This window comes from Heliangelus exortis, chromosome 3, assembly GCF_036169615.1.
Source record: "Heliangelus exortis chromosome 3, bHelExo1.hap1, whole genome shotgun sequence".
NCBI classification, from domain to species: domain Eukaryota; kingdom Metazoa; phylum Chordata; class Aves; order Apodiformes; family Trochilidae; genus Heliangelus; species Heliangelus exortis.
The window spans coordinates 12,477,016-12,499,405 of record NC_092424.1 but is presented as its reverse complement, the minus strand read 5'-3'; the positions used below and the strand labels follow the sequence as shown (position 1 = coordinate 12,499,405).

General features: G+C 37.0%; 1 protein-coding gene across 15 annotated transcripts in view; it reads right to left on the bottom strand.

The window, feature by feature from the left end:
• The window catches only part of LTBP1 (latent transforming growth factor beta binding protein 1), a 179,394-nt gene that overhangs the window by 71,206 nt on the left and 85,798 nt on the right, over window positions 1-22,390 (bottom strand). For 14 of the 15 annotated variants that reach the window (XM_071739221.1, XM_071739212.1, XM_071739219.1 and 11 more), the window contains 3 exons: window positions 22,012-22,289; window positions 12,093-12,195; window positions 6,555-6,626 (listed from right to left, as the gene is read on the bottom strand). In XM_071739221.1, the coding sequence (XP_071595322.1) occupies window positions 6,555-6,626; window positions 12,093-12,195; window positions 22,012-22,289 (453 nt within the window). The remainder of the gene's footprint in view (window positions 1-6,554; window positions 6,627-12,092; window positions 12,196-22,011; window positions 22,290-22,390) is intronic. The other variant, XM_071739217.1, reaches the window with a different exon arrangement.

Sequence of the window (22,390 nt, the reverse complement as noted above, 5' to 3'; positions counted from 1 at the left end):
CATACCTAATCCAATCATACTCAGGAACTGAATCATTTCAGCTTTATTTCAGGATTAATGACACTATAATGTAGCTTGAGTATCCTTTCTCCAATGATAACAAATGATGCCAAGTGCAAACATCCAATTCTAGCAAAAACTTCCTGTGCCTACTTATAATGAGATCTGTACCTGTTGCTGCTGACAGAATATGCTTTGCTTGGTTACTGTAAAACATGCTGTGTGACTCACGGGGTGCATCATAAAGCTACAGTAACCTCAATTAATTTGCCCAGTTACTGAAATACTTTACCAGATTCCTCACAAAGCAAATATGAAAGCACCTCCCAGCCTGCTGGTCATCTACATGTGAACAGCCTGAAGAACCTCATGCCCACTTTAGCCAAGCAACACGGTGCAGAAGGCCCAGCTGATCAGCAGAGATCTGTTCCTGCTACAGACCAACCTGCAAAAGCTGATGGTTGAAATATCAGCTCTGAAGTGTTTCCTTTTGGCAGTCTCCAGCTGGAAGACTATTTAGGAAGAGAAGTTCACTGTGTTTTGGCTGTGTTAACCACTATAACAGCTCTTCAGACCACCCAGAACCAGCTGGCCCAATGCAGAATTGCAGGAAACACTAAGGTGGTGTAAAGCTGCCTTTTCTGCCTTCAGCCTTGTAGCTCATTTGGACACAAGGAGCAAGTCCACCGTCTGCCCTTTTCAGATAGCACATGAGACCCATATTTGGTCACAGACAGACTGGAATTTGAAACATTCCTATAAAATGAAATTCATTCTTTCATCTCCATGCTTAACACATTGAGTTTATGCTCATCAAAATCATACAGTATTTATGTATGATTTAACTTAAATCATTTAACCACATTTAACTTAAAGTTCTAGAACTGAATGTAGATGTTAATTAATGTCTCCCGGTCAAAGCCACAATCTTCTGACAGGATGTTATTTAAATCTATCTTCATTTTAAAGAAAACATTTTTGCTCAAGAAAAACAGTGCAAGAGTTCAAAGAAGTCAGAGGTCTCTATAAGAATTTTGAACAATACAAAAACAAAAAAATGTAAGCAGTCTTTAATTTGCACTCAGATTGCTTTTTGGGAGCATTGTTAACTTTGAAATAATAGTGTCAGCTATCGAAACTGGATCAGGGTTTGGTTTTTTTTACTTTATTAAGTTGCTGTAATTAAAAGACATTTCAATTTTTTTATAAACAAGGCTGAAGAACAGTAAGAACTGCTTTAGTATAAACTACAGTAATAATCCACCTTTTGATACAATAGATCTCATTTGTATAAGTTTTCCATTCTACACATTTGATAGGTGATTTTTGATTATATGAATAAAGTCTATCTCAAAAAAACAATGAAAAATGCACATTTCCCAACTCACATTACATGCATAAACAGAAGAAGCAACTTAAAATTTTAACAACAAACATTATATGGAGACAAGGCATAAAAACCTAAATGCACAGCAGTCTCAGGTGAAGGACAGTCACAATATCCAGAAGGCTCTTATGAAAACTGGACTGAGAAAGGGGAACTTGTAGAAGCAGAAAGCCTAGTTGGACCATCACAGCCCTGGTAGCTGGCATTGAAATATTCAGAATAAACCTGCAGCTACAAACTACTGCAGCCCTTCTCATCCCATCTATCCCAAGTACCTGAGGAGCCAAGCAATCTCAACATGAAGAGCTCACAGCTGATTCCAGGCCTAAGCACCATGGAAAAGTAAATTTCTGAAGGGGGACTTCTGCACTTGGCTCGGAATGCAGACTTCTATGCTTTGCAAAAACTGGCTTTGTTTAAATTACTAAGTAATAGAACTGAGCAGAAAGCATTTAGCTCTTTTTGATATCAAGTAACTAACTTGTCTTTCAATAAGAACCACACACATACAAGACACTGCTGAATTTAAACAAAACAAAACTTCTAGATCAATTGTATACTATTTAGAATTTGTCAAAGTACTGGGCAATGTCTTTATTACAAATGATTTAGTGGTCAGACAATAAATATTATTTAGTAATATCTGCCTTGGCAATAAGTGCTTTAATATACACATCTCATGTTGCAAATTAAGACTGGAATATATAGTTTATGTGTCATTTCTGAAAATTTGACTCATTCTGGTAGGTATACACTAGGCTTCTTTGGGAGTGGTATTTGAATGATCTCCAAAATGGTTCAATACACAGGCATAATTTTTTATTCTCTTTATGAAAATCAATTACAACTGTACCTACTAACACCATTGAAAATACTATTCCAACTGTTTCTGCTATAGCTGTACTGTTAACCACTATTAATAACCCCAATTTTAAGAAAAAATAAAATATCCAGATTTTACTGCCTTCATTATAATTGACTGGTTCAATAATTAACTGATTAGTGAGAACACCTAGAGATAAAAGAAACAAACAACAAAGTTTGGTTGCTAATGAAAGAACTGCAATATCTGTTTTCAAAGAATACAAAAAAAAACCAGTTGCTTATTCTAAGAAATGACCCTCTGAGTTCTGTGAGCTAACAGAGTAGCTCACAGAAGAAATCAGTCCAACTCATTTTGCACTTCTGCATGGAATTTACTGGAATGCAAGTTTGCAGAGCCACACTTTTCAAACACATAATCAATGTCCAAACAGCAACCCAGCCCAGTTTCTGGAGATATATTTATTTCTCAGTATAATCATCATAAAAGAACGTCTTTGAAAAAAGGTTAACTGAGTAGCTAAGTAACATTAAATAGCAATTCTTATGAAGTGAAGCACTTTCAGTATCTAAATATCAGAAAATAGATATACAGCATGCAGAGAAAATAAAATTATTACTGTATTTTAGGGACACATGTAGGAGGGCAGAGTATACCTTCAAAATTTATTTTAAACCATGATGAAGCCAGGGGAAAACACGATCACAGAATATGATCCATCAACATACAAATACTAGTTTCTGCAGGCCCATATACATTTAATTTTAAGCATATGGGGACTTTTCAAGAAATTCCATGCACAACTTTTCCTACTTCATTGAAAAACAACGAGTGTTCAGGTATTTTTTGAGTTCTTCAAGATAAGATTTTTAAAGTGCTCTATTGGCAATATGCTAGTTTCCTGAAAAACTAATCCAACCTCTTCAACAGCTGTTTTTTTCATTCTGTTTCAGTTTTCCAAGAAAACCATTAGCAGAAGGAAACACTAAGTATAATTCTAAACAGGGAAGGAAAAATTAGCATTTCATGTGGATTCTGACAAAGAGTTTCAACTCTGATAAGCTGTATTTTGGAATTAATGACAGCCTCTGGGCATCCATGTGTGTATGTGTAATAAATCACTGCATTGAAAAGATAATTACTGAGGGGGAAGAAGCTTTCTTGATAGCAACTACATTAAACTGTTCAAATTAGCATACCCACAGATGGTTCTTTGTTGTCCTACATTAATCACATTAGTACTACATAGGCTTTGTAAACTAAGGAGGCTTTAGACTGCAAAAACAGAGTAGAACAAAAGGTTAATTAGGCTTTTAGGCTTGAGTTTTCAAAGGCAGTGAGAGTTGGACCGTGTGTAGGTGAAAATAGCAATCTTTTAGCTGCAGGCAGGGATTCAGAAATATATCCCTGTTACTGTTTGGTCTGGCAATGCTGGTCTGTTCTGAGTGTGGACACAGCATGCACACCCTTTCAGCAAATAATCTGATTAAAATGTATACTTGAATATGGACAGGCTGTATCACTCCTTTCCAACTTGATCGTAAGGATTATTACGAGAATATGAATACTCTCCTGGCAGCATCTTAAAGAGTTTTCTATTCATAGCTATTGCTGTTGCTTTGCCCTGTGTCTGTGATATGGACAGCTGTTTCCTCATTAGCCCTGTTCTTTTCTCCAGAAACGCCCATCTGCCTCAGATAAACACAGACAGGACACTTTTGCCTGATCCACTGAGAAGCACAAGCTAATGAACATTTATGAACTGAAATGCACCCTGCCAGCAGCTTTCACATATGAAGCTAACTTTCCTGATGACTGTTTAGAGGTCAAAATCCTGACCCTCTGAAAGAAAAGGGTAATCTTGTTATTTACTTCAATAGGGCTAAATTTCATCCTGGCTCTGCTTTATGGGTAATTACTTCTCCCAGTTCCTTCCTTATTTGTACATACTTTTTGGATTGTGTTGCTGAGTAAATTAAAAGCCACCAAAGCCTTGATAAGGCAACAAGGGGAACCTGCAGTCACCATCTCTGTCCTTTCCAGAAAGTTAAGAGATTATCCCCATCCTCAATTCATCAGCAGTCTCCTTGGTAGGATAATCAGACTCCCACTGGCTGATTCAACTCTAGGTTATAATTTTCCATGTATACTTGGAAAGTAAACTTGTATACTACAAGCTATATTTAGACCCTACAGCTCTCTCTTCTGGGATAATGATAGCAGCAATAAACCAAACTATTTAAAGCCTCATATTTCTTGTAGTACTAGTTATGTCAGACAAAAATGTGTCAGGGGAAAAACTATCAAAACCCTGTACAGCAAACAATGACTAGCCTACCAGGTAAGGGTGTATTTCTGCACTACAAGGGCAGGACTTGGCTTCATCCTATGCTCCTAGCTGCAGACATATGTTCTCCCTCTCTGTCAGCCTGTCACTGCTCAGTGAAACAACTTCCTGGCCTATGTCTGGCAACCTTCACAAGCACCAGACCATTTTTCAACTGTCTCTAACCCCTGATTAAGGATCTTAGTTTCCATGAAATAAGGTTTGCCAACATGTTGGTACAACCCCCCTTGGAACAAGCTGAATGCCCTACTCACCTTGAAATGCCTGCTGGGTGTCCAGGAAACCATTGTGTATATAGTGGGGTTTGCACACAACTACTGGAGATATGAAAAGCTCCTGTGTCCCCTAGACCATGTTCAGAGGGATGCATGATGCTGCGTGATGCTACTAATGCAAAATGGGATCTTTCAGAGACTTGCTGCCATTAATATTAGAAATCTTCTCTTTTGCCGACTCTGAAAAACCTCAAAACTAGCCTGTGAAATGAGACAGTCTCTTTCAAAATGGCTGGAATCATCTTGCTGAACTATATGCACCACCTACATGTTTAAGGTGTAAAAAGGTGGCCTATCTATGCCTTACACTCCCCTCATTCACCTTTCCGCTCAGCAGTCCTCATCAGTAAATTGTTATCAAAGTCTCCCAATTCCATTTATTGATAAAGAGGATTCCAGTCTTTCATTGCAGACTAGAGAACAAGCTCTTGAGATGCATTTTGCAGCTCTCCTCCCTTTAGTTTTTTAGTATCTTGACCCAATTCAATTTTCTCTCACAATCCTCCAAATACCCCTACCCTGCAAGCTGGTAAACCTTTAGGGTAGAGACCTGAGCAGCAGTTAGGCTCAAGTACCTGTACTTTCAGATAGCAGCTCACAACTCCCTCCTCAGTGGGATATTTGTGTTTAGCGCCCTACAAATTATATTTGCTTGGTTGATAAAATATTTTTTTTATGTGGCTGGCTGCTGTATGTTCCTTCACCACTGTGCTAACTGGGAGTTCTCAGTTAAATTAACTTTATCTTTAAAGTGCCTATATATCAACTTCAATGCCAAATATGATCAACTTCAATGCCAAATATGCTTTCAATTTCTCCTCTCCACCACCACTAGTATTTGTTGGTACCTCTTTTACTCTAGCAGTGTTAACAACTAGCAAACCTGTCTGCAGATCAGTGTCAGCCTCACTTGAACTCATTAATCCCTTTCCTTCCCAAATTTCTCTCCAGAGCACCACTTCAGGACTGCTCACGTCTCGGAGCTCCTTTCTTGTGTTTACTTTTGTCAGACACCTTAGCAAGGAAAATCCAAATGCCCCAAAAGCCTTTCTGTGGAGCTGGATGATCACGCAGATCCCACAACCTTGTGTTTTGATAGCTTCTGAGCTTACAGCCCAGAGATATAGGACATAATCTTAGAGTAACACAATTTACACAGTACCTAACTTCATACATCCTCACCTGCATTATGCACACTCTTGAAGTACCTGGGTCACCACTTTGCATGACAGCCTTGTACCCAGGTTTTTCATTTCCACTCCCCTGTAACATGATCTGGCAGTTCTCAGTACTGTCGTGTCTAACCTCTTCAGTTCAAAATTGTTCCAATTACTCAACATTTCTATGATTACTGAAATAATTCAGTATTGCTAGTTTCATCTGACTCAACCAAGTAAGCCTGCAAGTTCACTGTCTAGCAAAAGAACTGACAGAACAGTATGTTTCTACTGAAAAACAAATGAAATTAATCATTACAAAGTCATCTTTATAAAGCATCAAAGAAAACAATAATATACATAGAAGTTTTTTTGCCATGGAGAAAAAACCAAAACACTCCATGGAGCCACCAGTATTTGGAAAGAGTTAAAAGTAGCCTCAACATTTTTTCCCTACTACAAATCAATGGACTGGATCCACTCACCTAAATCAGAAATACCAAAGAATCTGTCACAGAAAACTGGTACTCAAAATAAGCACAATCAGTTGGGGGCAATATCATACCTTGACAGAATGTAGCATTGATCCTCTTGTAGCCTTGTGGGCATTCCATCATAGGGCTGTATCCATGGTAAGCTGAAGAAAAGCATTACATCAGTCAAATAGTGTTCAGTTACATGTTTATTTACAGAGACAAATTAATATGTAACTATAAAAAAAAAATATAAGTTTTTATGATGCATGGCTAAGCATAAAAGCATAAAAGAAATTAAACTTAAAGGTTGTATAGGTAACCTTAATTCCATCTCTTTCCATAGGTATGCCAACTATGACTTCAGCTATCTGGTCACATTTTTATTTTCTTTCTTTCCAAAAAAGAAATCTCTGAAATCAGGACACTATCTTTCATCCTAGTTGTTCTCAAATATTCATACAATTACTTTCCCAAATAAGCTACAAATATCATGTCAGGCAAAGTTAAGGATCCATTATGGTAAATCAATGGTTTTAAAATTGAAAGCAGATTCAGAAAATACAAGTTTCTTCAGTGGTAAGCAAAATGGTTGGGTACCATTTCTCCTGCCACAATGAATTAACAAATAAACATTAAAAAAATTGAAATACACAGCAAGTAGAAGCAAATGAACTTTTAAACCAAACCAAGAAGAGAGAAAAAGGCACATTTGTGATTTACCTAACAAAAACTGCTGAACTTTAGAAGGCTGTGTGACTTATTGTCTTATCAGTGTAAATTGTCAAGGGCATAACAACACTGCAAAATACAGACTGAATTAAATTTTGCCAACATAGAAAGTGTATAGTCAACTTAATTTTATTTCTATTTATTGTTTCTTTCCTCCACTTAGAGTTGCCTTTGAGATTACAGAAAACTGTTTATTGATTCTTAAGCTTTTATAACATCATAAATGAGAGCAATAATTCTTTGTATGGTTATAGTCTAAAAGTTAACCTCTTGGCACAGCCCATTACTTTATTAAACATATAAGTCTAAACTTCTGGCACTATGATCACACAAGTGCCTTTAACAAGAGGCAAGAGAGTTTTTCATAATTTGGATGCTACAACAAAGATACCTTCCATTTGGTCAGATCCTTTGTTTTCCTTTACAAGTGTTCTAAATGTTTAACAGGCCACAGTACTTTCCATCTTTACTGTATATAAACTGTCAAATAAGACAGAATAACTGAATGAGATAATGTTTTCAACTAGCTTCACTTCACATTTAATGCCTGAATTGCAGATTTATTCCTGCATCTTATTTTAAAATTGTTTGAGCATAAGGGTGGAAAAAAGAGGAAAAATATTTCATTAATTCTAAAGCTTTTGCTATACTTTGGAAAAAATTAAGTGATTATCTTGGGTAGCAGTTTTTGAAGTGAGATTGTTTTATTTCAAATTGCTGTGAATTATTTTAAATAATTGCTTAATCGGAACATTAAGATAATCCTTAGGGATTACTTAAAGTGATAAAATGGCTAAACACAAAAGTACTATGCCTCAAAATGAAGGAAAAATATTCTTTGAGTTTTGAATACTCTTCCATCTTTACATTGAATACAATTATTTTAACACAAACTAAAATTTGAAAATTTCATCTTTCACTAAAGAAAGTGGCAGCTACACATTTATTTGCAAAGGAGCTCCTATCTTTTTACAATGTTAGATTTAAAAACAGTTGAAATGTAAGATGAGATTTCAAAAGCACAATGCATTAACTTATTCCTGGTCCCCAAAAATGTTAGTGAACCTTTCAGTATTCATGTTGGAAGAGCAAGATCCATAATTGCATTGATCATGTGCTAACTTTTCTGTGTTTGCCACTACAGACTTGATTCAACCATGACAGTTCAACTTTTTGTGGGCAGGAATGGTACCCTGCAGTACAGCCTGGCTGAGGAAAACAGAGCTCTCCCAGCTGTACATGGAGACCAGCCCATAAGCTATGCCAAGCCTTTTCCAGTGTTGCAATGCATTTTCCCTTCCAGAGTGACTCAGCTGCTCTAGAAAGTGCATTGGTGGAGTATTGGTGGAGATTTTAACCTCTCCCTCCCTCCTCATGCACCTACTCCCACACTCAACAGGAAACAGTGGCTTACTAGCAGCTGTTTTCTGCCTCCTACAAAGAGTGGCAATGAAAGCACATTGTAGTAAAGTAGGGAGCTTACTCAGTGATGGTTTGTGATCCATGTGGGAGCTGGATGGAGGCCTACATGACTTACCCTTTACTCACTTAGACAAACTGTTTGTAGTTATTAATTGTTAGTGGGAAGCCAGAGCCATAACATTACCCATGTAACAGAAATGCACTTTGTCTTAAAAGCTGTCTCCTGTATAAGCCCACAGAAATAGAGTTCTTTTCTAAAATGTCTTCTTTTACTTTCCTGTGATAGTGAATAGCTCACCACCTGACAGACATGAGAGCTGTCTCAGGCCAAGCCACTTTGCAACAAGACAGAAGCCCTGAGCAGCTGCTATTATCCAAAATATGCAAGTACAGCTTTACAAAGTGACAAAGCCCTATTTCAGTCCATGGAAACAAGACACAAACTTAAGTACATCCTTAAGTAGTTGACTGAAGTGCCTGCTAATGAGACTGAAGTATATGATTAAATATATTGCTGAAGTGTGTTCAGTAGAAGACCACACTAAATGCAACTTGATTATGTAGTACTGTAAAAAAGCTTATGAAGCAAAAAACCATAAAAGAAGAAGTTTGCTTGCTTCCAAAACATGTACAATAAAAAGAGTTTCAGTTAAGTATTAGAACATGTCAAAATAACATGAGACTAATGTGAAAAAACTTTGCCTGCTGAGAAAGTACCATGGACATCATATTTAACTGATAACTTACTAATAAATTACTCGACTTCCAAGTTTTCCCATCCAATATAATATATATACAAAACACATATATACACATACTTTTTTACCACTGACATATTCTCATTACTGTAAAGAAATAAAAAAACTTAATGAAATATAAATACTTAAGCTGGTACTGTGGACCTGAAATTTTTATTTCATTAAATTTACAGCATCATAAGTTTACATTCATCTTTAGAAACTTTGCTGTACAGGAGCATACGGCACTTTGACACTGACATGAGGCTTAATTTGACACCTATGCTCAAAGGACATTTATGTCCAGATCCAAAACAATTTGTGTGTCCAAGTTCAAATTGAACATCTATAAAACTCTAAGATACTGTAAGATTACTTGAACTGCAACACTCTAAAGTTATCAGCTTAAGTTCTTAGAAATCTGAAATTTCACCATTTGCACTCATGCAGTATTGCTGTCAGTCATGAATACCAGCATGTAAATCATTCCTAAAGCTAGTCTAAAAAAAATATATATATATATACACACCTCTACCAAAGTTTCCTGACAGATTAAATGAACTTTCTTGAAGCATGCATCTACCAAATCCTACCCTTGATACAATGTAGTGGTAGATGGTAGAAAACAGTGCACCCATCTCCTCCTCCCTCTTAAAACACTACTGTACAGTGAGTGCTCCCACTTGGAAAGATGAGAAGTGTGTTCTATTATGTCAAGGAGACACGACCCCTACTTTCCAGGAATGTTTTAATCACCAGGATTATTCCAAGTGGCAACATTCTGTCTTCTCTTGAAATTGTACAGTTACATTCAAAAAATCAGTCCCAGATTGAGCCAGAAAGCAGGAGAGAACATGACTCATAAGTAATTAAGGACACTGGGAAAGAGACTGGATTTGCAGTCCCATTCAAAGAATCGTTTCTACATTTTATGGGTTACAGCATCTCCTCATAGGTATAAAATGTACATTAGAAATTCTTCTGGCAGGGAAAGGAACTCTGAATTGCCCCATCTTGGGCAAGTGTGTTAGCAGCCATTAAGCTTTTACTATAAAAACCAGTGCTCATCTCATTAGCATTTAAAAAAATTATTCTTACTCAGTGCTTTGAAAAAAGGATGGTGGATTTCCCTTCAGGAGAGGTTTTAGGGTAAGTTCAGGCACTTCTCTGCAGCTAGGGATGAAGATTTTGGACATGGCTTGTCCCAGTGTTTTCCTGTTTGCTTGCTCTTAACACCATTTTGGCATTAAGCAGCTGCCTCATCAACAAATGGAATCCAGGCTGAGGAAACCAGTGTTTAACTAGAGCTATGAAGAACTAGCATATGGGCTTCCCTTCAAACCAGGCAACAAAAATCTGTCTTATTAGTTCCAACCAGTTTTGGTTGAAGCACATTTCAGGCTTTTGTGATTTTCTCATGGAACACCTATATCAACCAAGCAACATTCTGCACACCCATGTGCTTCTGATGAATAAAAGTCTTACTTGTAGTTAAATCACTACTTCTTTGGAGAAAGCTATCAATAAACTGCTACTTCTTTAGAGAAGAAAATCAGGACAGATTTAACAACTCATATACCAGTACAGAATATATCTTTGATAGAAACTGTATTCATGAGCTACAAACAAACAAACACCCCCCCCCCCCAAAAAAAAAACAAACAACAGAACTGAGTCTTTTATTAACTGTGGACCTCACAGACCCCAAGAAGGCTCTCCTTTGGAAGCAAATCAGAAGATAAATATACTCTGAAAGAGTATCTGTCAGTATGAATTTATATCAGACACTCCTGTGGAAGGGAAGAGTCAGAGAAGTAGGACTAACAGCAGATTTTCAGCTGGAATTGTATTTCCACATCAAGCCTTGTGGGCAATATTGTTTCCAACAAAATAAAATACTGAACATGTTTCCAGCTCTGCTATCTATATGTATAAGAGGGGCCTAGAAGACATAGAAAACAATGACTGCAACTCCTTGAGCTAATTTTGGACTACTAAATACAGACCTAATTCATGTACAAAACAGAGATTAAATTATCTTTTCTCATCTATCATTTAGTGATGAAAATATCACATGACAGAGAATTATTACTATTCCTGTGCAATATCATTCACAAAAAGTTTCAGAGACCAGCTTCAACTATAATGTAAATAATTTGAAATTTCTCTCTCATTATATTATGATGCCAAATCTAACAAAACCATGAAGAAAGTCTTTTTCATTGCCTAATTGTTGAGGAAGATATTTCAAAATAGAGCAGAAAAATGTAACTGACAATTTAGAGCCTGGAAAACTTTGGCTTCAAATTTGAAAGTTCATCTGCAGTCCCAAGAGGTCACTGTATTCTCTCCAAGCAGTAACTGGCGCCTCAATAATTCAACATTTCTGTTCAAACTTAAAAAAAAATAAATCCAGCTGGAAGAGGCAAGATGATTCAATGTTGTTATCCTTTCTGCATGGAGAAAATGCAAGAGTGCATCACTGACTTAAAGGAGGAGGAAGATGGAAAAAACCCCAATGACGTTAACTTTGCTGGCTGCACTGAGTACCTGCATATTGTAACTCTTTTGACATGAAGAATTCCAGTTTCTGCAGCCTGTCCCTAAGCAAACCAACAAAAGCATATTCTTTCTAGACTCTTTTTTTTCCAAAAAAGGAAAAATACTACTTGATGGGTTAAAAAGAAAGAAAAAAAAGCTGTAAATTGTTCCAGAGAATAACAACAAAATAGCACTTACATGGCTTCTTGGGACATTTCTGACATTTGTTAAAACCCCAGGAAGTACCCACGGTTCCACAGCAGTCTTCTTGCTTGGAAAGGCCAGGAAGTGCTTTGCCACACTGGAATAGTTAGGTAAAGAATACTCTGGTTAATGATATTATATGATGGTCACTTCTAGTACAATGTTTTTTCAGTCATCTTGGGTCAACCCCTTGCTGAGATACTGAAGATTCCCTGGAGCTCTTAGCTGAACTTAAATAGTGCTCACGCCCTGCAAAGGCTTTCTACATATGAATGAGCATATTAGATAACATTATCTTCCCCTGTGTCAACTTGAAAAAGAGGAGGAAGAAACAGAAGAGAACACTATGCCATCAGAAATAGTGAGTCTATTTTCAAGGTAGTAACTTGCCACTACGTTTTTCTTAAAAAGAGTGTGCTCATCCACTTTTTCAAAAGCTCTATAAATTATCTCAAATACCTTTCTGATTAGTCTCTTGAAGAAAGACAATGATTGTGATTTCTGTAATGTTATTTCTTATTAAAAAAGCCTCAAATCTCTGTCAATTTATGTTTAATGTTTCTGATTACTTACCTACTAAAAATTGCTGAGCTATAAGGACAGATTCTGCTGCCCAGATACTAAAGAAGTTAACACAGATAACTGAAGCTGAAGTTAGTGATGTCTGTGTTGCTCCAAAAAAGCCTCTTTCCCCACACAAACGTTTAAGTTAATCTAGCAGTAAATTCTGAGGTCAATATTCCTGTTTTTCTTTCCTGACCAAGGATGTTCTTACTATGAATTTTATAAGAATACTAATTTTCAGAAATCTTACAAGATTGCATTCTTGACTTTTGCAATTTTCTTCCACTTTGCACGGTAAAGCTTAAATATATTTCTGCGATGCAGACAATTTAAACACATCAATTAGTTATAAAATGGAAGTGTGCTAAGCACAAGTGAAATATCCAACAGCTGCACACAGTAACACTCTCTAAGCAAATGCTGGTATCAGCAGGCACTGCAGCCAACAACTGATCTGTGCTGAAGTACGAGTCCTCAGTAAGCAGTAAATAGACCTTCCCTGATCTAACTACCCTTCCAGACAGCATATAAACTTCTGACCCAAATGCTCACTGCAACTGAGCTTTATGCTAGTTTATCCTATGGCACAGGCTGTGGCCTTGTGCTTGTTTTCACTTGGGCTGGTAACTCAAGCCCCTCTGCAGCAGAGGATGTGGGCTGAACGTAGTGTCCTGCTAATGGGACAGCAAACGAACCCACAGCATCAGGGCTCTGACTCATCAGAGGATCCCCTGACAAGGCATCATCCCAGCCATAGCCTCTGCCCCTTTTTCATAGATATCCCACAGATGCCTCCTGAAATACCTCAGAAACAAAGTAAAAAGGCAGCATCAGTTCACCATTTTAACACCAGACCTTCGTGTGCAGTCTGCAGCAGTTCTGCATCCTCTGTCACAGTCTCTCTCGTAGAATGGAGTTTTTAGCACCAGGGCAACTTTGCAAATTTATGGTTCATCTGTGAACACCTCCCCTCTATGGGACAGCACCACTTGTGCTTTGAGCCATGTTACAGGATGAGACATGAACAATGTAAAGAACAGAGTGGCCAAACAGGTTAAAAGAGACTGCTTAAATATCATGTAACTTTAGGAATATATTTTCACACTGCCATCTGCATCCTGTGACAATTTTTCCCATGTTCCAAGGGGTAAGAAACAGTCCGGTTCTGAATGGTATTTGGTTGTGTCAGTATTACTGAGCACCAAAAGAACTCCCATCTTTAGATCCAGGTTTACACTATGTGAACATATTTCTTTCAGAAACAAACTCCTCCAGCTTGGGGGGGATGGGATTGGTATGAGATTGATCATTCTTGATGAGTCAGTCTGCTGTTTGCAGAAGTATCTCTTGCTCTGGCACTTCACAAAAGCTGTCAAGATGCACAGGGAATCCTGCTTAACTCCCTCTGCTACAGCAGTTCTGCTCTTTTCAAAACCTGGAACTATCTCCTCCTTCTAATGTGATGATGCACAGACCTTGCTGCAATCCCAGAAGCTCAAAAGTCTTTCAGCTGCAAAGTACTCATAATGTCTCCCCCAGGTGACTGCCCCAAAACCTCAGGTAATTAAGTTTATGTTTTTACATAATGCTGTTTCTTACCCCACATCCCAGGTGGAAGGACTATTTTACTTTATAATCACAGCTACTCACAGTTTTACCTTATTAGAGCTGCTCAACTCCCTTTCTAGAGCTAGTACTGCTTCTTCAAAGAAAGAGTAGCCACTCTAAAGTTGTTTACTTTGGCTGTTAGTGAGAGTCAGCTAAACCAATTTGCACTCAACTCTTCTCTCCCTTGTCCCTCAGTTTTACAACTCTCATCTCTCCAAAAAGAAGTGGGAGGAATCATGGCTGATGCTGCACCTCCTCCTTATGATCTCAGAAATGGAGTATTTAGGCAGTGAGGCACATTACCTAACACCCAGTGTTGCTCTGCAAGGTCAAAAGCCTCAAGGACACATCCCAGCAGACCACATTTGTCAAGGCAAGACTCCACTCACATGACGGCCAATATGCCAACATGAGCTGGTGCTTTGTGGGTGTTTTTTTCTTTTCTCCCCAAAAAAGCCCTGTCATTTAACAGTAGTAAATTACAAACATATAAAATAAGGAAGAAAACAAAAAAAGGAAGAAGATGGACTAAAGCCCACTTTTCGTTTAGGTGTGGTGCTGCAGCTTTTGCACTATACTGAAAATCATGATCTCTGTGATCATAACTTTTTCAAATTTCCATATAAAAAAACATGAGCAAAAGTAAGGATGCCAAAGTCTGAGTCATCTGGCAACTGTGGTTCGTAGTCCTGTCAGTAAAAACTGGCAATGATTAAAGCTGCTGCTCCCACTGCCTCTATGGTGAATTAAAGCCTGAAGAATCAATGATAATTTGGTTAATGTCCAGATCATTGTAGAAACTGGCCAGCGAGAAAAAGCAACTGCCACATGGGGCTTCTTGTGCTGTAAGAGCTGTGTAACTCTGGAGCTATGCATCAGAAAAAATTACAGCTCTACAAAGTCCTAAGCCAAGCAGAAATAGAGTTCTTCTATGGCTAAGAAGCCCTGATTTCTCTGGTACATCTATAGTGCTTCAGATACTTTCAACACTCATGGCACTTCCTAAACAGCTATAATTTCTCAAGATGCTCCTTCCTCTCCCAAACCATAAGCATCAATGAACTGAAGCTCTGCTTCTGCAGATCTCAAAGGCTTTTTAGGTAATTTCTATTCATTTCAAAAGTCTTACCCATTTCCTACTACTGAGAAGAACTCATTAGTTCTTCAGACAGTCTGTTCCAGTCTCTGAGTCACAAGTGACTGGAAAAGTCACTTGAGGGAATACATAACTATTTTAATTTGTCTCATCATTCAACACAACTCCAACACATAAGTATAAGCCTAAAATAAGCACAGAAGCTAAAAACAAGCATACAGCTTGCACTTCACTTGCATGAAGATGACACCATTTCCTAAGCTTACATTTTTCTGTCCATCATTCACACACATTTTAAATTAATCTAGCCCATATTCCTGAGGACTTCTGGAAAACTCCTCATTGATAGAGTATGTATTTTCATGTATGATACATCTGTCACTATCTTTTGATTTGGAGATTATTCTTACTGGTTCACAAGGCAAAAAACTCATGAAGGATTGGTATAAAAGACCTCTACTGTGCTGAAAGAGGCTCAGCAGTAGCAGCACTATGAGGCACACATGGTACTGCTATAAAATAAAGTTCTTCCTGGGTAAACCACTCACAGACACTGAAAGTATTGTTTCAAATCCACATATTTTCCCCCATGAATGCCTGGGCTTCCATGCCAATATTTTATATAACTGAAGGAAGTACAGACTATTCCCACTGGTACACTGAAATTCTGGCTGACCCTGTGCTGGTGCACAAAGGCCACCCCGAGCCCCATCACCTCTTTGTTCCTCTGTATAGACTCCACTCTCTGCCCCATCTTCAGAGCTTTGGAGTGCTCACAGTATTAGAGTTGTGCCCTGCCTCCAGAGTTTCAAGGGGTTTTCAATGCCAGGGAAAAAGAGGGATTATATCTTCGAAATCCCTCAGCTAAGGCAGGGGAAGGAATTTATTCAGCTCCCTATAAAGTGTGGTACAGAGGCCAGTCCTGCAATTAGCCTCAGGGCAACCGCAGAGGATTCTGGCCAAAGGACCACAGTGCTTCCTGGGACTCCCACCCTAGCATGAGCCACCTACAAATCCCTGACACGAGCTGTTACTTAAAACCACAATAGAGGCATAAATAAAGGAGCATCACATGATTGACTATGATTGAAATCGATAGGTGCTTTGCCTGAGTTAATAGCTAATGACTCTGGGATTCAGCTCAAAAGACTGCATTTCACATACCACAATAGCAGAAGTGAATGGATACACTGTTTAACTTTCTGTAAACTATTCAGCAGGCACAGAACTTGGATTGTTGGTTTTTTGTTTTTTTTTTCCTTTTTCCTATAGGCAAAACAAACAGAGCAAGAAACTTCGAACTTAATAAACTGTGTTACTGAAGCAATTAACAAAAATCTTCATTAGGTTACTGACCAGCTGAATGACAGGTTGTTACAAAAGAAGACTTTTATCCCGTGTTGCACTGGCTCACTAACAGGCATTGTCTCATAAGCAGAGGAGAGAAACTTAAATACTTCCAGACTTTCTAAAAGAACTGGTAAAGAATTTGTTTTGGCTTAAGCAGAACATTCTTCATAGGCAAGTAAAAATTATCCATCTTTCTTCTATTTGAGTAATTAAAGCAATGTTTGTGTTTTTTGTATTCGATACATCTTTAATCTTCTGATATTTCAGGGTATTGATCTTGAAAAGAATCTATTGCAAATGAAACATTAATCCTGGAAATGAATCCGCAGTGATTTCTGACAGTCTATTTGTTTAAAAACTTCAGAAGCCAAACCATGAGCTTCAAGGAATTCCAGACAGTTACTCTGTTTTATGAGATGGTATTTTTAAGACTATTTTAAAGAAAAAAGATTTAGAAGTGCTCTAAGAGAAAAAGTACTAGTATGAAACACAGAATTTTACTTGTATACTTTTTCCTGCCTAAAGAATATAAATAGGGAAGTTAATTTCATACAGCTTTAAAAACAAACAAACAAACAAACAAAAACAAAACAAAAAAGCCCCTAAATTTACCTCATTAGGGAATGTTTTGTTGAATCTGAAGTTTAATATTTACATTTATACAGTTGAATGAATAACTTCAACCGGTTTATTGCTACTCTCATTGACTCCAACTTATATATACTATGAACATATTACATAAAGTAGTATCGATGCATTAGGTTATGCATTAAGAGCTATTAACATATGTTACTGCTCTGATTTTTAACTCAAAAACCTTTGTTTAACATTTCCCAACATGAAAAACTCAGCAATTTAAGGCCAGTTCCTAAAAACTTCCTGTATATTTTCAAAGTTAAGTACCTGATCAGTGTATGTCCTTGTGTGAATTAAGTTAATTAAAGGCTTTATGATTTGCAGCCAGAATCTTTACCGTGATATGATGTTGACAATTTCTGATCTTTTCCAGCTGCCACCTATCACTTGGCTTATTCTGTGTTCTACCACATCTGACAGCAGAGAAAAGGGTGTTGCTCAAACTGAAACAAATGTTTCCTGTGAAAGACACTACTGACACCCAGCATTAAATAAACTATTTCCATTGAATTTTATCCCACTAGAGATGCTGATTAACATCTGTTTATCACACACACTTGTTTTTTATCAGAACTAAGCAGCATTTGAAATACACTGAACATATGTGTTTTGATCACACTGAAAACTGGACAGCCCTTGTGACTTCAAATGAAGTCTCTATTAGTGTTCTCCATTAATGCTATTTAGCTTACTTTATTTAAAACAATATAAACATGCTTATATTGTCTGCTACAGGTGGCATATCTTGTTTTTCTTTAATAGAAAAACAGTGTTTTTTTCCAAACTCTTATTATAATAAACCAAACTTCACTTTGCAGTACAAGAACTGTAATTCTAGCATCCTTCTCAACAGAGCTATAACAAGTATGGATTTTTCCTGCAACATGTTTCAAAGTGCTTTTGCAAGAGAAACACAAAGCATCATTCAACAAATGATGCAAACACTGCAAATGATCCACATTTGGAACACCCCAACAAAAGGGGGGATAAGAAGACAGCATGCTTTGAATTCTATCGCTGAACATGTTAGAGGGCATTCCAGATCCCTTCAATATCCATCCCTTTTTAGAATCACTGTTTTGGTTTGGTTTAAAAATAGTAGATATTGAGATGACCAGGAGTCTCTTTCAGTAACACTGATGCTCAAAAATATCTGCAGAAGAGAACTGCATTACTTATGAATCTAGCCAGAAAAGCTTGCTTTAGAGAAATTCAGAAATACCAGCTTCTCCAGTTCCTTGCTGCTTTGCAAAAAATGCTTCTCTTTCTTTACAGTTAGGCAAAAAAGAGACAAAATCAATTTTGAGAAAACAGCCTTTTTTAGCCAAAATACTGAAATGCAGTAACCGTAGGAAAACACATGAATATACTCAGTAGACACTTCAAAGTCATACTAAAGGGGAAAAAATGTAGTGCTTAATTCTCTTCATATTGATTTTGACAGATAGTAGACATTGGCATTCCTTTCTCAACTTAAATGCTAAGTAATCATACACAAAAGTAGCAGGACTAGAGATTACCAACACAATCTTTACTAGGTGCACCATTGACATTAGAAGTCTTCTGGGAAATAACAAGATATTCTGTGTCATAATAAAGGCATTTTTATTAGAATTAAAATGAAAAGCAGATGAAGAGGAGGAATTAAATAAGAGAAATATAATCTTCCTTATTTGCCTGTTTTTTAAATAAGACTTATGAATCAGTGATCTAAGACTATGAGCTCCTTGGGTTTCAGAAACACAGGACTACACAGCTATAAAGGACCTTGCAGGAACCCACATCCAGTTTCCAGCTTTTGAAGGTACTGTAACACACAGTGCTCTTCACAAACCTACTGTTCTCTAATTCAAGTGGGATTTTTGTCCTACTATTTCCATAGTATCTGTTTCCCAACTTCAAGTCTCTACTTTCTCAACATCGTTTTATAAATAACAGGGTTCAGGTTTAGATAAAGCTTAGTTTCCTTTATATTTATGACAACAGGTTTCTGGCATGTATCTTAAGTACTACTTTATGATATGGCCTGAAAAAATCTTTTTGGTACTAGGGAAGCATATGATGAACAAATTTTGTATGAAACATATCACAGTGACTTACCATGTAGCACAGTAAGCTCTCCTGGAACAATCATTAAATCTCCCAGAGGAGAAATAATTGCTAGGTGTTCCAGCCACAGAAAAAAGAGGCAAAGTGAACAGCCGTGAGTAGAAACCAGAACCATTCAGAACACTATTTGCTTCCTATATTACTTTTTACAATTTGAAGTATCAATACTACTTTTATAGTTACTCTTTCCACTTTATTTTCCTATGCTGAGGACAATTCAGAAAGTCACAATTAAGCAACACAGATACATACATGAGTATGTACTTATGAAGGCAAACATCTTTATCTATTTTAATTAAACTAAGCAATTTCATTCCTTTAGCTTCTGTCTTTTCTCCTGTCCTTCTAAGCATCTCCTTCTGACATCCTTTCACACATCTTTTAGGAACCTTTTCTCACAATTGCTGCCTTTGGCTACAGTCACAAAACTGTAGACAACGAAGCAAATAGAAGGTCTAGAAGAATTTCAGTGTTGTTACTTAGGAGTGATCAGAGGCTTGAGAGTACAACCAGATTCTTCAACTATCTGTAACATAATGCCCTCCCCAGCTTCAGTCCAGGGTGGTTCCAGCTGTTAACTTTAACAGTATGTGTTCTCTTGGAAAGACACTGAAGAAAATATGCCCTGATTGTCTTGGGATTTGAGTATAGCAACTATCCTACTGTTTTTCCAGGACTACTGTTTTTGAATGAGATCCATTAAAGGAATTTAACTAAGGTGGGGTGAGAAAGAATGTTTTGGGAGATGAAAAATATTCCACAGAATATTTTCAGGCTGTTAAAAAAACAAAGTGTTAAAATGAGAGGACCTGTAATTGAAGGCCAGCTGAAACTCAAGGAAGAAGGAGAGAACAAGAGATGGAGACACACATAGAATGGTAGAAGTTACACACACAAAAAACTACAGCAGTGACTCTGATACTGGTTTTATCGTGTGCTTTTACCCTGGACAAAAATTAAGATCAGGAAAATTTTTATTTACTTAGTTTATTTGTCTACAAGAGGCCACACACATATCCTTCCATTACTCTGCTCTGTAGACAGTGAAGTCACCTCTGATCCCAGGATATTAAATAAAATGAGGCCAAATATACAATTGACCCTTTAAAAAAAATGTATAAACACTGATGATTATTAAAAAAATCAGATATGAAAATTATCCAGCATGAAGTCAGCAGAAAAGACTTGTAACACATTGCTACTGATAAGGAAAGCTCAGTGTAGCACCTCATCTGAAAAAAGAGAATCCTATATTTAGATCTATTGGAGAGTTTAAAAAAAAATTGTCTTTCCCAGTTCAAAGTACATTTAACATACAAATAAATACTATGCATTGCTTGACTACAGAAAAAATAGTTTAATGTTTCAGGTTCAAATTTGAAAGGTGAATGAGTCACATCTATATTTATGGCAAGGTCTTGAATGCTCTACAAAATGCCAGCTTACAACTCCAATTATAAATAAAACATAAAATTAAATAACAAAAGGCCTCCAAAAGCATCAGTGAAACTGGCAAAAAATGAGAACCTGCATTATGCTAAAGTAGGAGGCCCTACCCTTTCTTGAGAACACTGCAAAACCACATTTTTCCAAAGAAATAATGGAAAAGATTTTTAAAAGTTGAAGATGGAGGATTTAGCAGGATTCCAAGTCAGGAAAGAGGGCAATACAAACTTATTTGCTTTTTTCTCCTCCTTTAAAAAGAGCATGTTTCTGTCTTCTGGTGAGCAATGAGTAAGCTTTAGTTTTAAAACCACTGTAATGTTACAGCCATGCACAGGTCACTGCAAGTTTGGGAAATGTCATTCTAAATACATTACTTTTGCATGCAGCAGAAAGAATAGACAGGAAATACATCAAGCATAACAAGTAGAAGATGAAGCACCAACTGCTAAGTCAAAGACTAAGGAAGGAATTTTGTCTTCCCTTGTATGAGTGCAAATAGAAATATTAATAGATAATAAACAACTATTAGTTATTATAATTACTTCCACTATTTTATGATTGCACATTATAATGCCACATTAATTAGATCTTTCATTCTTAGGAATTCCATCAATTTGAAACATTATCCTACAATACTATAAAGCACACTTAGCTTTTTTAATAGGAATTTAAATGAAAATTTCAACTCCTTGAAAAACACTGGTTTTTGAGCTACATGTGCAAAAAGACTCTTGAACCAAAGCACAGTATAAGCTATGGAAGATGGTGTAACCTTAGTTATTCAATCCGGAGTAACTGAACTAGGATTTAACTAATGTGTTTTAATCTGGAGAAAGCTTACAAACAGAGAAATTATGGCTAGAATAACTGAAGTCAGAATGTCAGGGATACAAGTCTGCAAAAAAATATAGATGTTAGCTTGAAGTAGAAGGAGGTTCAGATAAACATTACTTTCTAAAATATTTTACAGTCCATTCTCACAAGAATTTTCTTTTGGAAAAGAATGTCAAACACATCCTTTCCCTGAGATTGGTGGAGAATTTTTTCAGACTTTTATGATATTATTTTATAGCTACCTGCCTCAAAAGCCTTAGCAAACATTACCTGTGTCCCAACAGTCTCCTGGAAGCAGCGCCCAAGCTGAGTTTTAACTGAAACAGGAAACATATGAGGAATGGGTTGTTGATTTGTGTAAGTAGTATGTCCTTTCTGGGTCTTCTGATACGGAAGACCTTGATAAGAGACCTGTGGATGTCCTGGCTGAGGTACTTTTGCTTTTTGTCCTGTTGATGTGCTGTCAATTCTTGAAACTTGATGAATCTGAACTGAGGCTTCAGGGGGATGTTTCACATGGATATTCACTATGTTAGGAGGGAATTTCACTAAAATAAATGAAGGAAAAACATATTAAAAATTTGGTAATATGTCAAAAAACAGACCTAAGGCACCTCTGAGACACCTCTTTTTTGATCATTTTTATAGT